Source organism: Oryzias melastigma, linkage group LG12 (genome assembly GCF_002922805.2).
Source record: "Oryzias melastigma strain HK-1 linkage group LG12, ASM292280v2, whole genome shotgun sequence".
In the NCBI taxonomy this organism is placed as follows: domain Eukaryota; kingdom Metazoa; phylum Chordata; class Actinopteri; order Beloniformes; family Adrianichthyidae; genus Oryzias; species Oryzias melastigma.
The window spans coordinates 5,819,196-5,835,446 of NC_050523.1; the positions used below are offsets into that span (position 1 = coordinate 5,819,196).

Below are 16,251 nucleotides of genomic sequence, written 5' to 3' on the forward strand. Positions count from 1 at the left end.
GCATCCCAGAAATGAATATTAATTCGAAAGTACTTGTAGTCTGCACTTGATCTGATCAATGAATTAAGTTTTGATGGGACAATTTGTAAAAAAGTGTCTCTTCAGTTTAGTTATCATTGCAGCTCAGAACTGTGATAATCTTTGAACATCTTTGAAAATATGAAGACAGGTATTTACTTTAAAAATTGTTTTGTTCCACAGTAGAACTGTCCTCCTGTTTGTGGTTTTTGGTGTCTGGTTTAGAGGTTTTACTTTGTCTCAACATTTTGTTTGACCTAAATGAGATGCATTTGGGGCATTATTCAATTTAAAAAGTTAGTTGACTACATTTGCTTGTCAGGGTCCCGTTTCTGTGTGAGATCAAATACTTCCTCTTAAACCAGGGGACACTTCTTTATTTCATTCAACTTCCCTAAAAACTTGGGAAATGAGAAGTATGACTCCTAGAGGTAAACCAGGGCTCCGTCACTCCTCACGTTACCGAGGGTGAGATCAACCATGCATCAGTGGCAATTTCACATCTCCCAGTTCTAGACAGCATACAAACAGAAGTCAGCAGTGACTTCCTTGTGCTCGTTGAAGCTCTAAAATACAAGAGAAGCTAAAGAAAAAGCTTTCCATTCTTTCTGATGGCCGTTGAATTGCAGCATTAGCATTCAGCTCAGCCTCTGAGTCGATGGGGATGCCTCATCAACAGTCTCAGGCGAATTCTTTGGCCTATCAACTTGAATCACTGCATACATAAAATCCAATCATGGTTCTTTTATTAAAACAGTCAAGTTGTGATGCTGTTCTTTTAGGATTCCACTTCCTGTGGATTTGGATGCAACCCACGCAGACCAGTCAGACAGTCTTACTTTGTTCACAGTGAAACTCAGTCCAAGATCCATCATGGCCTATCTGCTCCCCAAAAAGACATTCATGGCTGACTTCTCAAATATAGTTAACTTGAAGTTGTATTGAAGCAACATTTCTGCATTCATCTTTTTGTCTTTACATCACTATCCTTGGCAAACTTCCATCCATTCATTTTCAGAACAAACTTAATCCCCATCAGGGTCATGGGATTGCTGAAGCATATCCTAACTACTATGGCCGTGATGCAAAGATAAAGCAGTTGACCTCTGATTGGAGGATTACAGCTTCAGTTGGGCAAGTATTGAACCCCACATTGTTCCTGGTGGTTATAGGTTGGCGCCAATGTTTGGCTGCAGAGCCGCCATTAGTGTGCGAGTGCATGAATGGTTCTGTGATTGTAAAGCGCTTTTGGCCTTCTAAGAAGGTAGTCAAGTGTATGCCATTTACCGAGGATGGCTCACTGGTTCGTTCCAGGACCATAAACTCAACATTTACTCACCAGTTGACCTAAGAAGCACGCTTTTGGACTCTGGTAGGAAGCTAGAGTACTTGGAGAACCTTTGGCATACTTTTATTTTCAAATGACGGAAGATCAATGTGATCTCCCATCTCTTTTCAGTATCAGTCAACTCAGTTGGGTGGTTTTAGTAATATTTCTAAACCTTTTATGAGAGATTTTTCACTTTAATGTTTCCTAAGCAGGAAAAGTTACTCTTCAGAGCAATCTTTTGAACACATCGTTGGTTACTGTTTGAGGTCAAGAGATTTACTAAAATCATACAGTTACATTCAGAGGGTAACATTTGATTTTTTTATGGGGCGTTTCTAAGCCAAAAAAAAAAAAAGGAAGATGTGCTAAAAGATGAAGTCATTGAAAATTGGATATAGATTTTAAATGAGTTAATAGTGGGGGAAGGAAATAGATTACTGGTAAAATATTGGTCTATATTAATTAAATTGATCTTATATGTATGCATGTATGTATATCAATACGTAATGTATTTAAATTTGTGGGATATCTTTCTATTTGACATTAAGTTTTGTATCTATTATTTTGGGATGAGCTTTGATAATGTTTTAGCTCAGTCCTTTTAGGTTTATTTAAACTTTCCGAAATGTCATGTTAATTAGGGGTGCATATTGAGAGCCTGTACTGCTGTGTGTGTTGGTTATGTGTATTTAATCTTTGTTTTTTCCTATTTTGTTTGGTTTCTATTCTGTCATTTGTTATTATTTCTTGAAATGGAGTCCCCCGTGAAAACGAGGGGTTTATCCTACCACTTCAGTTTAAATGTGTAAATAAAATAAATAATGTTGATTATTGTTTAAAAGTAGTAAAAAAAAAATGTTTTAGGAACCAAACTTCAAAAAGACTATCTTAGCTGCTGTCTTTAGATCCAATTATTGTTCGATGGTCACTTTCCAACACTTCTAATGAAAAAAGTTTCAATGTATGTTTTTTAATAGGTTTGTAAGTAACTTGCATTTTGGTGCTTGTGTCATTGTTGATAGAAAAAAAAAGACCAAGTGCATGCAGGTACTTGTTCTTTTTGAAATAAGGAAACCAATGTCAACTGAAGGCATGAGGAGAGCAGAAACTTTGCTGCAGGCTTTGCTCACAACATGTGTTTGTGAAGCTCCATGAGAACAGCATGTGCTCTGGTTCACACAGTCTCACAGCTTCCTCCCCCTATGCTATGATTTATGAATTCCATACCAGTGTCTGCAGATTACTTTGAGTTGTTTTTATCTGTGAACATCCACTGAAATAGTGAGAGATTTTCTGTTTGTGATGAAAGTGAGACGTTTTTCTTTTAAACACAAATTCATTCATTCAGGAATGTCACATTTCTGAAATGTGGAGCAATAATCTTAAACTTTCTCTGGTGACGTTAATGTTTCCCCATCACCATCTGAGATTTATTCACAGTTTATAGTAAGAGATCCCTTTGATGTGCCTCTTTTTTTATAATCCATAACACATTGAGGTCAAGTTCATCGGATTTGAATCCCGTCAACTTCGTTAAAGCTAATGCTTTGTTTTTTTCTCCCCTTTTTTACAGCACTTCCACGATGGACGGAAAGCACAGCAGCAGCTTGAAAGCTCGTGGAAACAGTTGGAATCAGTAAGTGGCCACATTTTTGCACACATTTAAAAAAAAAGAAATTTGAATAAATGTAAGTTGTTCTGTTAAGTGTTTCACAACTTAAAATTTTCGTCATAATGCCTGAAACACATGTGGTTTTAACTGCTCTAAAAGAAAGTTCAACATAAAAGTGGATGTTTTGTCATTTTTTTAAATCCAGGCTAAGATTGAAATCCAAGGACTAAAAAAAAAAAAAAAAAAAAAAAAAAAATTTAAACTCAAAAGTCTGCAAAATTAAGAATTACAGTAGCCTTCTTGTAATTGCACAAAAAGTGCATAAAACTTCATGTTTGTATCAGGACGCAGTGAATAAAGGAGCCACAATGCATGAAACAAGACATTGTTGCAAAAACTTGAACATAATAAACAAACTTCAACATGACAAGGGTGGCAAAACAAATGTTCTGACAAGCATGACTTGAAAACCAGACACTTCTATATGCTGATGACAATCAACTGAAGTGAAAACAGCTGTAGTTGATTGAGAACATGAACCTGGAGTGACTGCAACAAGGGGATAACTCAAATACATTTTACACAAAAATCACAATTAAGTAATGCTGAAACGTTTTTATTTTTTTTATTTTATTGTATTTCTTTTACATTTTATCTTAGGAAATTAATCTACTGGTAAAAACTGGCTTCTAAAATGCAGCCCATAGATGTGATACTCAGTGAAGCCGAATTAAAAGGTGTAATTAAAGGAAAAGTAAAGCAGTTACAGCAAAAAAGGTGAGAAGAAGAAATTAAAGGATAGGCCTAGGATGTACTTTTCTGAAGCAACAGCTTTTCATGACAGACAAAGATACAAGTATGCAGGACAACGGAGAATATTCAAAGAACATATAGGTAAACTGAAAATATACACAATATGTTAAGTAGTAGAGCTGCTAATGAGTTTTTGATGGAGAAAGAGTTGGTTGGTTGGTGGGGATTCTTATCCACACTCCAGACTGGGTGGTCATGCACCACGAAGCTGTTTGCCAACAGCCAATAAACAACAGAAATAGAAGAAGAACATGACCAAAACCAAAAAAGAGCACCGAAAAGACAAACTCAAGTGCACAATCCCTGTAGTTTCTATATCATTTTGGAACTTTTTTTTTTGGTATAATTCATTATGCTGTCAAAACTTTTTTGTTGCCACTGAATTTTAGCAATCCTTGTGAGTTCATACGTTGCAGCACAGTTCTGTACATGTTTGCATATGTGCAAAAAAAAGTATTGTTTTGAGAATAAAGTGCTTTATTAACTATTTTAAAAAAATTGAACATGTGAATGGGGCTGGGTTTGAAGACCAACTCCACTGAAAATCGTTTTTTTTATGTTTTAAACATGTTCTTGTAGCATTTTTCTCATGATGGAGGCCATATATGAAGTAATTTCAGATTAAATCTAAGTTTCTGAGCATTTCTATATTTAACTCGTGTTGGATCAGGAGCAGATGAAAACTCACGGTTTGAAAAATCTCCGGTTTGTCATGAAGCATCTGCAATTTAGCAGCCTAAACTCTCTTCTTTTGTCCATTTATGATGCATTCACATGCAGACAAGTGAATCCATTAACGTCTTAATTTTCTTCATCTTGATGGTCATGATAGTTCTGATATTTCTTGCAGATTTTTTCTTTTTTGTTATGCTAATGTAATTGCTACAAGCAGCTCCTGCTGCTCTGCAGAAAATATGTCATGATAATCATAATAAAAAGACCACTGGGAACAATTTTACAATAGAAAAAATATAGTTGGAGTAGTACTTAAAAATATATGTACATATTAACTGATCTTTACTCACAAGATACAACTGGCTCTTTTGGCTTTCCTTTAGATTCATTAATTCTATTGTTTTTAGACAGTAAACAGTTAGTTTTTAATTAAAATATTCATAATTTGCTACTGAAAGTTCCCCTTTTGGTCAGTTTATGTAAATAACTCATTATGTAAAAACTGTTTTGTTGAACTTAGCAAACTTGTTTTAAAAAACAAATTTGACAATAAATAGAAGTTTTTGCAAATTATATGGAATTTAAAATTAAAAAAGCATCATGTACTCGATAGAAATGAAATAATACAGTTACTCAGATGTGATACCCAGCCCTAGTTTTGAAAAACAGTTGAACCAAAAGTTCTGGTTGAAGGAGTAGCAGGAGAAACTCCCCCAGAACCGCACTTCTTATCTCCGCCTGGCCCCTTTGAAGAAGCAGAGAAATGTGAGGGAGATGCATCACGGCCTTGTCCTCCTCAAAGCCCTCTGTGCGCTCAATGATAGCATTGTGAGCGAGGCGCAGAGGCACAGTTCAGAGTGCACACTGGCCCAACAAACACTGATTGTTCAGACAGAGGGGTCGAAAGAGGCTCGGATGAATGCTTGTTTTTCCGTCCACAAACGGCCACTGTGAATATTAGTTTAATCTGCAGGCTGCAGACGTTAACAAACCGGGCTGCTCTGTCACCGACAGAAACGCACAAAGCCAGGCCTTAAACATGCATGACGTACGAGCTCAGTAATCATTTGTATGTATATCTGCATCTACATAAATGATGTTTCCTCTGGTTTCAGTGTAAAAAGAAGTTTGAGAGAGACTGCAAAGAAGCAGACAGAGCGCAGCAGTACTTTGAGAAGATGGATGCTGACATTAACGTGACAAAAGCTGATGTGGAGAAGGTACGTATGCACTGAGGGAACATGAGCTTCACACAGCTGCCTGGTTCGCCCTATATATGACTGATACTGTGATTGAACGTCTGTTGATCTGCAAATCTAATAGCGTGCAGCTTGCCTGCATTTCTGTCAAATTAGTTTCTCCGTGCTGAGTAAATCCCATGGCTGCTTCAGCAAACACATGCAGCCATCATTGGATTCTGCAGAGCACTCCCCCTCAGGCTTGGAGATGATGTCACTTCCTGCCGTCATCAGCAATTAAAAGAAGCTTTCGTAGATCTAAACATTTCACCCCACACTGCTCTCACGCCCGAAAGGCATCATGGGTCAGCAGCGCCTGTTTCTGCCGCTTCATTAGCTGCTGCTGCAGCAGAGCGGCGCTCAGTGTAGGCGCAGTACAGAGCCCATTTTCATGCAAACACCCACCGGAGAAGAGCCAAACATTTACAAAAGACAAATTCAAATGGAGATCAGCATTTTAGCACTTTAGTTTTCCTCCTGCAGCATTCAAGACTCAAACCAATCACAAGCAAGTCTTTATTTCTGATTTACTTCTTGATATTTTAACTAAACATTTACTATTTGCACTTTCTTTTGAGAATCATGCTTGTGTCTGAATAGACCATGACATAAAACTGTAATCTAAACACATTTGATCTATTTTACGCAAAAACAAAAATGCCAACTTTATTCTAAGAAAGAAAGAAAAATACATTTTTATGGCTTTTCTCACACTTCTGCAGCCCTTTTGTAAATCAACTACTTTATTTTTGAGGAAAAATCCCCCAAACCACTATTTTTTTTCATAAAATAAAAGACTCATCAAAAATAAATATTGATTTCCAAAATATGAATCACAGTTTTCTTTATTTTATGACCAGATGTTCAGATTTTTTAAAATAGCCCTAAAAAACAAAGAATTTAATTGTTTTAAGAGCAGATAGATGCATAGACAGACAGACCACGAGAGAGAAAAATGAAAACAACAATAAAAAAAGTGTTAGAGACTAAATTACTAATAAAACGCCAATAAATATGAATAAAAGAGCAATAAAAGGTACAAAAAAGAGAGCGAAGAAGGAGCGACCCCACTCACCCTAACCCCCACCAAATGCCTCCCATTTTTACTTCATGCACCCCCGAAATATTTCACAATGTCGTCTGCCCAACCAGTCAGCAGGTCCAAACATGATGTCCGACTTCAGAGGGAACCAAAGATTCAGATGTAGTTGTTTAATAATCCAGCAGCTTGAGGTTAAAAAACTGTTGGTAATAGCTGCTTTATAGTGTGTAAAATAAGACTCTTAAAGAGTTAAAAGTGGAGTGTAAAAGAAAACCATAACATTTTGTGACATTTTGGATTGAAAAAGTTGAATATTCTGTTTTGAAAATGTTCCTTTTTTTTAATAATGTCTTAAAGACTTCCTATTCTTAGCTCCGGACATGAAGTCTTTTAGCTATTTCTGCTAATATATTTATACAGTTATATTTTCAGAGATGACCTAACTGCTCAGTTTCCTTTTACACAGTTAATGAATAAAATATGGAAAAGGTTAAAAAAAAAGTTGACAAAGTTTAAGTAATGAATGTTTGGATGGATCTGCAGTAGTTTTATTGCTTGATTTCTGATGTCGTTCTTCATTGGTTGTAGAGTTGAGGTTTTTCTGGGTTTTTTCTGGGAAGCTGCAGCAAACCTCTAACTGTTCCCTCTTCAACCTTTGGCAGGCAGATCCTTTAATTCGGGTTTGTCTTTGCAGCCAAAGCAATCCACAAAAGGTTTACGGCTTTGTGTGGAAGCTCAGTTGCACTCGTGCGTAAACTGACAGACATCCGAGTCAAAAAAACAGACTCCTCGGTGCTTTACGTTCGTCTCCAACAGCATAAAAAGTTCAGCATTTACGTGGAGACCGTTATAGTGCACCAACTTCTTTATTTTTTTTGGGTGTGATGACATGCCTAGTGGTGCAGGAAGTGTAACTATAGCGACCACTTTTTTTTTTGCTGGGAAAAGTTAACAAACCTTTGTGTGTATTGTGTGTTTGTGCGTTTATTTTATGCCATACCCTGAAGCGAGGTTACCATAAGGTAGGTTGGGCAGATTTGTGGAGCAAACACATTGTCTCGACTTATGTCTCAACGCACAAACACACATCGTACTGCCGAGTCAACCTGTCTGACTGTGATCGAAGCTTTATACGCCGTCTCTTGATGTTTATATGTGTACGAAGACAATGCTCTGATTAAGACAGCAGGAAGTCTCTGAGGTGTTACACACTGAACTCTTGGCAGGAGAAATAACTCCCAGAAGATGACAACAGGATGTGATGTGGCTGCAGCTGCTCGTTTCAACATTTTGCCACCTGCCATGTTGCCACGGTGACAACACAACCTCACCACTGCCTAACGCAGCACTTTGCATGAGGCAATGCCAGTAAAGCACATGAAGGCCTTCCCCCAGGCTGACCGAGACGTCACATTTGGTTCTTAGCTTAGTGCTGGATTTCACATTACTTCATTGAAGGATCGTTTTTCACTGAGGTATTATCTGGATTATATGCTGGAAGTAATGCACCTCAACTCCTGAAGTTATCCACTTCCTTTTATCTTGTTTTTACTAATACCTTAAAAACAACTGGTGGATACAGGCTGTCTGAGGGCAAATAATGGGCAAATCAGAGCAGGGCATGCAGGTGGGCCACACAAAATTTCAAGATCGTAGACCGCTCAGGAAGGCCATAGGGTGAAAATGTTCTTGCTCATTTTTTTAAGAGTACACCGTTGTCAAAAGGTCGTAATGACACTTAAACAACATCACACACATCAAAAATTTATGTTTTAGGTGTCCCCAACTCGTTTTTTTTTTTACATATTGGCAGCTCCAATTAAATCAGGGGTTCAGGCGTTTTGTCGGACTTGGACTGTTTTTTTGGGACGTGGCTGGTATCGGTACCCTGACCCTTTACCCTAACCCAAACCCAGTCAGCAAACTGGTACCACGTCCAGTAGCGGACGTGCGTAGTTCAACTAAAGGAACCGGTCCGGTATCGCGGGTCCAGTACCGGATTAGAGTACCAGTGTGGTTCGGAGGTTGGGGAGCTCTGATTTATTTGGAGCAGCCAGCACGTCAAAAAATGACAAGTTGGGGACACCCAAAACGTGAATTTTTGATACAGAGGGGTCCTTAGCCAATTGTCAACATGTGACGACTTAGGAATGAGAATTTGTTGACCGGTCCGTTCCGCGTCCACATGTCTCATTTTTTTCCCCTGTCTGTGGCCCAGTTCCAAGCAGCCCTTGGACTGGTACCAGTTGGGGTCCAGACATTGGGGGTCCCCTGATTTAATGTGGATAGCCAGAAGGTCAAAAACAACAAGTTGGGGACACCAAAATGTCAAAAAGTGTTGTGGAGGGGGCCGAACCATACAGCCATACATGACGAGTTGGAAGTGAAAATGCGTTGGACATTTGTTAAAGAACAAATTAAGTGAACAAATTAACATTTGGTGTTCACACTGGACTGTCGCTACCCAATACTAGCACATTTTCCTATAGTTGGAAGAGGCAAAGTGCGAAATGTTGAAGCAGTTTAAATGTTGTGAGTCTTGCTCCAGGCTTTGTCTTTCACTGCTCTATTTTCAAACAGATGGGATTTCTTTGAATTAGAAGGAGCGGCACCCATACATGCTTGATTGGTCAAAGTTCAACTGGTAAAACTTGCAACGTGCATTCAGTGGCCATACATTTTGTTCATAAAGGCCCAAAAACGGTCTTAAAATTCAGCATAGCGACATGTGAAAGCAAGAGTTTTGCTCGAAACATACATTTACATAGACTTTTAATTGAAAGTGGACCTGGTTGCTAAGGCCAGTGTGCAAATAGCTTTAGGGTAAGCAAGACCACTGCGCAGGATTTGTGGGGGTATCACTTGAAAAGCCTGTTAGAGCTTTTCAAGTGATGAGTGCACTCCCAGTTAGAAATTGGCAGTTAGAAATGAGGAAATTAGACAATCTGAGTGCAGTTCTTGAGGGCATCCTACAGGCACTTACGCATCACTTGCACACAGGTAATATTTGCACCTAACTACTAACTAGAGTGTGAGGTTAAGGCACGACAGCAGCACCAGTACCTCATGAGTGCTTGTAACTTACATTATTCTTACAAATACCTTACCACATGCACGGCAATCGACAATTCTCATGAAGTCCCTTGAAGGCTCAAGGGACAACCAGAAAATTCTCAGCACCCGTCTGGGTCAACTATATGGCTGTGACTAAGGCCTTAACCACATGGAAGTGAAGGGAGATAGATTTGGGAGATTGAAATGCTCTGTCCCATGTGGGTGCAACAAGTCATTTGTAGCTGTATATGAGTTTACCAGATTACAATCTCAGGCCTTTAGGGAGACTCTTTGTTCCTGGTGACCTTATGAAATCATGTGTGAACCGGCTTGAGAGGAGATGGAAAAAGGAAACAGATATGAGAACCTATCAGCGGGAACAAAAACTAGACACTCACACACCCCACGCTGTCTAGCTGAGATAATCTCATCTCCATCTGCTTGCTTTGGGTCTGTAATAGGCTGCTCCTGCTCCTTTCCTAACTGTCTGTTTCCCCTCACTTAACACTAACCCAATAAAAAGAATCTGTTACTAGCATCCCCCTGCTAAATCTGAGACAACAATACCAAAGCCACCACATTGAGGCAGACGGAATAACTCTGAAAATGTTTGTTTTGGCTCTCACATGACGTAACGTTGAAGGCTGCTCCGTGACTTGCACCTGTGCGCGTCCACGAGCTCCATGTTTCTGTGTGCGCATGTGTACACACTAATATAAATGTGCCGGCTAATAAAGGGGACACAGCGGTTTAATGAGACGTTGACGTGCTTTTTTTTTTCCCCCCTCAGGCACGGCAGCAAGCTCAGGTGCGGCACCAGATGGCCGCCGACAGTAAGAACGATTACCACTCCTACCTGCAGAAGTACAACCAGGAGCAACATGAACATTACTACACTGTTATTCCCAACATATTTCAGGTAAAAACGATGAAAAGGTGGCTTTAAAACTGTATATAGTTTCATTTTCATATCTGATACTGTGTCAGAATTGTGAGTTCATGTGAACCCCCCCAACCCACACTGCTAAAAATAACATGGTAGACGCAGGCGAAGGGGTTATATAACACATTGTGCACACATTGTGGTATTAAACCATTCTTTGTTTAATAATCAATTATTTCTTTATAAACATCACCTTGCAGAAACTTCAAGACATGGAAGAGAAAAGAATCGAGAGACTAGGAGTATGTATGAAGACATTCGCTGAGGTGGACCGCCAAGTGCTGCCCATCGTGGGGAAGTGTTTAGACGGCATGACGAGCGCCGCTGAGGGCATCGAGCCCAAGACCGTGAGTACACACAATCATAAATCTGTGCACAGATCCCATATGGGACACATTACTCACTAAGTCCTGCTGACCACAATCCACACATAGTGGAAATAGGCTATCACAGAAGCAACAAGTCTGTGACAAGTCTGCATGGGACTTTTTAGGGGGCCTCCCAAACAAACTTGTGAGCAGCAGCCTGCCCTGAAACCATAAACTAAGAGCAGATTGAGTATGTGGGCTGGTCCTTTCTTTATAGTTAGAAAATCAATGATCCAAGCAGCGCAGTGTTTCTCCCCTGAGCCTTTTGTCAGCTTCTTTGTGTTAAAAATATACTTGGTAGTTCCCTTTAAAGGGCCATTACACAGAGTTTGCACAGCGATCCCACTTCACTGACTCTGAAATAAAGCTTGGGGAGGACGTTAGCTTAAAACAGGGGTGTCAAACTCAATCACACAGGGGGCCATAATCCAAAACACACCACAGGATAAACATTTATTGAATACAGTAAAACAACATTTTTAAAACTTGAAAAACATAACTTTTTAACATATTTATGATTAATAAAAAGGCAGAAATATTATTCCAGAATAAATTAACTCAAACCTTAAATAACTTTCAACATTTTGCTCTCCATCAAAATATATTTTGTCAAAATTATACATGTTTGAAATGAGCAGAAGATGACATCTGGGTATTAATAACAAAAAATGATCTGGAGGGCAGGATAGAATCACCCGGAGGGCCGTATCCGGCCCCCGGGCCTTGACTTTGACACATGTGCCTTAAAACTAGCAGATGATGCCTCAGAAATTATCTAATTTTTTTTTGTTATTTTAAAGTCTCTTTACTCTTAACTATAAATATTTTAACATTATGAGTATTTTTTTATTTGGTTTAACCCTTTAACACCAGAGATTTAGCTCTAGGATTGACATTACTATAATGTTACATACACACCAGGCATTTGACACAACATGCTTTTAGCATGTAATGTTCACGTTGGACTGTTGCTACTCGATAATAGCACATGCACATGTACTTGGAAGTGGCTCGGTACAAATATGTGCGCGCTTGCGCACACTCACAATCAATATAAATGATCGTTCATGAGCGGAGAGACAGAGACAGCTAAAGAGAGTGAATAAAAAAGAGCATGGCTCCCGGGAAGAAGTCAGAAGGGAAAGAGTCGTGAAGCTGCGTCGTCACCCATGACTGTTGTCATGCTCTAAACTACAATACCAGAACAAGACTTATTTTCACCTTTACACCAAATTTTATTGTAAACTACATTGAAGCAAGGAAGTGCAGCAAGAAACAAAAAGTATCATTAAGCCTCCTATAAAGCTAGTAAAAAAACGGCAAGGTTCATGATTCAAATAGAAATAAGGAATAGCTATCTTTAGACGGTGCAGAACACAGCTTTTATTTGTTATTGCTCGTTGATGCGCAATCATGATTTATTTCTGTTTTTATGTGTTTTTTTTCTCACATGCTAAAATAGTAGGCAGCTTCTGTTCTGAATACAAGCACTATGATATATTGAAATGTCACATGTTGGCTGCCTGCTGCATGACAAAAACAAGAGTGTCCTGAGGGACTGCATCGTATGTGTGCTGAGTGCACGACACAGCTCCAGGGAGATGACTCCAGTCTGCTCTGCTGAAGTAAACAGCGACGGCGGGGAAGGACATGTCACATGTTTCCTCCTCAGCCTGTGTCTCGTCCTCCACATGTGGAGAAAACAAAGCAGATCTTTAACCTCAGAACCAAACTCCAACTGTCTGTCTGTATCAGCGGAGACAGGTCGATGGACACTGCGCTGATAAACGCACTCCTTCCTCTGTTTTTTTTTTGAGATACCCCTTTTCCTCTTTCCTTTGTGGCATAAAAGATAACACATGCAATCTAAAATGACATACATCCTCTGTTCAGTCATAGTTTGATGAAAGGCTACATCTTCTCCTCCTCCAGGACTCCAATCAGGTGGTGGAGTCCTACAAGTCCGGGTTCGAGCCCCCAGGTGACGTGGAGTTCGAAGACTACGGTCAGGCCATGAAGAGGACGGTGTCGGAGACCAGCCTGTCCAACTCCAGAGACGGCAAAGAGAAGCCTGCTGGCAAGAGCAAAAGCAAACTGTGGCCTTTCATTAAGAACAAGAACAAGGTAACACGCGGGTGACCGCCGAACACGCTCACTGGTTCAGCCGCGTTCACACGGGGGTCACCTTGCTGTTTGTGGGATGAAGGGCTGGAGTTATAAATCCTGATAATCTCTTCTGCCTTTTACAACAGTGTTCACACTGTTAGATTACTGTCACTGATTGTTTCTATGAGTTACTCACATTTTTGCATAGATTTGGGTTTAGCTCTCGACATATTGTTTGCTGGTTCTTTGTTAGTATTGCAGTTTTTTGTTGTTATTATTTGCCACCCTCCTCCTCCTCCCTCGCAAACGCCCACACCGATTCTTCAGCCCTCCCCTCCGTAACTCTCACTAATGTATTTCTGCCTCTCTCAATGGACGGACTGAAACTGGCAGACATTAACACGCTGTCAGGTGTGACGTAACAAACTTCCTTCACTGTTTTCCACTGATCGATCGTCAGACTAAAGTGTCGGGAGCATCGGATTCCTGCTTTTGAACAAGCAGTACTCATCTGTCTGTCTTATTATATGGGCTGGTGGCGCTGTTGGTGCTGAGTTGGATCAGAGTATGAGTGTGTGAGGGGAAAACGCTCAAAACACGAGTCTGTGTGTGTGTGTTACTAAATGAAAAGGCTTAGCAGGGAGCACAAACATGGCAACAAATTCTTAGCAGCTTGGATAGCTGTCATGTGAAATACAGGAGGAAACCAGAGCATTGTGGGAATTGTATTCTTAGCTTAAAGAGGACAAATGCTGGATTACTCACCCCTGCATGCGCACTGTAAGTTTTTGTTGGTACTAATTACAGTGGTCCCTCGTTTATTGCAGGAAGCAGGAAGTAAACTCCTGACTACGCACTTTATACACTTTTCGCTGACAAACATTAATATTTTACCACTTTTCTCTCATCTTAAAACACTCAAAGTTCAAACCTGCATAGAGACAAAAGCCCAGTTATTGACTGTATATGAGAACCGGACTGAGTGAGTGTCATGTCACCCATAGAAAACGACTTACTTCCAGCTCCAACCAAATTAAGTCAATTTAATTTAAATCAAGTCGTTGGTTTTTTCATAGTTTACCCAGGCGTGCGACTTATACTCAGGAGCGACTTATTGGTGATTTTCTTTTAAACGTAAATAGATTTATATTCATTATTTTTCCACTAGCAACCAGTTGCCTTTGTTTACGCTAACAGCCACTAGAGGGTGCTGTATTTTCTTCTAACAGTGCCAGAACTGTCATCCCAAAAAACATGGAGGAGAATCTGATTATTTTCCTCTTAAATTTGGATATTTTTCTTATTTTTCACATTTCACATTTATTATTCTTGTTTTTGTTTTTTTGCCACGGCCAAAACAAAGTGCGACTTAAACTCCAAAATGGCTTAAATAAGGTTTTCTTCTTCTTGATTAGGCATTTTTTTGCTACTGCGATTTATACTCCTGTGCGATTTATAATCCAGAAAATTTCGGTAATTGGTCCAAGTCAGTTTGAGTCAATGTTTCTATGGCAACCACTATATTCGGGAGGGAGTTTGTTGGAAGTCCACATCTGTACTGCAAAAAAATCTATCAATGAAATGTTCTGAACGGCGGACATGAGGACCAGCAGGCACCGCCTACTTTTATTGAGGCATCTGATTGGCCAATTTACAACGTTAATAACTTTCACAACAGAAAAAATATCAAAGACTTCTCAATAAAGATCTATGGAATTTTGACCTTTTGGAGCTAGCAGGCTCTTCCTGTTTGAAACATGAGGTGGGAGGGGTCTCTCAGTCCAGTTCTCATGTACAGTCACTAGTCCGGTATTATAGCATCAAACCAAAGATCTGCTTGCTGTCAAATATTTATCTAAGTTTGGCAAACTGAACGCATTCTGTACAGGAGGCACGGCATGAGCCAGCCATGTCTGGCTCTTCTACCCCTCCATTTTGGCTCTCTGGTTAAAGAAAAATGCAAAGCTTTTAGTTTAAAAAAGTAACTGTAAAGTTAAGTTAAAAAAGTGAAATAACTTCTCACTCTGCAAGCCTCCAAAGCACAGTAGCCATAAGGGTTTGATAAATCGAGAACTAAACATTTGGACAAATTCCAGTGTTTTAAATGTGCTTCATGGTTCAAAAATACAATTAATTTGCTGTGTTTTAATTTTAAAAATTTGGATTTATTAATTTCTGGCTAAGAAACACCACAAACCTTTAAAAATATATATTTTTTTCCATTGCTGACATTACACTACCTACCACTAGATTTGCTCCATCGAGATGATCCTGTGTGATACAGGAAGTCTTTTATTTTGAAAGGCAGTCCTCTGAATCTCTGTAAAAAGTTATAAACTTTCATATTTGTGGAAAAAATTCTATTTTCTTATAAAGTTTGTTTTATTAATGCCAAAAAATAATCGTTTATTTATATTTCTCATATATATTTCACAATAACATAAATACAAAGTCTTATTTTTCTAAAGGATGTGTGGCTTTTACTGAGAAATTAACCTATATGGCTCTAAGTGTTAAAGGTTGCAGACCCAGGAGTAGAGTGATTGACAATATTCTGCAGCCAATCAGGAAGCAGAACACAATGCGCTGTAAAAAAAAATAAATAAATAAAAGCATGAAAAATTGTGAGGGACCACTGTACTGCTTTATAAACTACCAGTCTGGGGATGATACAGCCTCTAGGTTTAGTGATAACACCTCTCCGGTAGTGTCCTCGAGAAAATCGAATAAAGGATGTCCAAACAAGCATCCAGCATGCGCTTCAACTGACTCTTGTGCCGTTTGCTTTGTTGCAGCTGCTTGCTTTAACACATTTTACTCTTCCTGCTCACTCCGGTCGTTTTGTTTCGTTGAAACTGTTTCCATGTCTTTTGTGTTTGACAGTTTATTCCCACAACAAATCTTCTCAAACACTAGGTTTGGCATTCCTTTGGTTGTCTTTAATTTCCGTTTGGGTTTTATGTTGTGTGCTTATTTTTTTAATATTTGTAGGAGCCTTATTTATTTCGTTTTGTGTTCCCTCCTTCTTTTTCCTCCTTTTGTCTTTTTTGTT

At 39.2% G+C, this 16,251-nt stretch overlaps 1 protein-coding gene across 1 annotated transcript in view; it reads left to right on the forward strand.

Annotated features, from left to right (window-relative positions):
* Window positions 1–16,251, forward strand: part of LOC112162854 (formin-binding protein 1) — a gene marked incomplete in the record, with an annotated part of 54,245 nt that overhangs the window by 19,445 nt on the left and 18,549 nt on the right. The window contains 5 exon segments of the mRNA XM_024298774.2: window positions 2,922–2,984; window positions 5,564–5,668; window positions 10,573–10,701; window positions 10,926–11,072; window positions 13,026–13,217. Of these exon segments, the coding sequence (XP_024154542.1) occupies window positions 2,922–2,984; window positions 5,564–5,668; window positions 10,573–10,701; window positions 10,926–11,072; window positions 13,026–13,217 (636 nt within the window).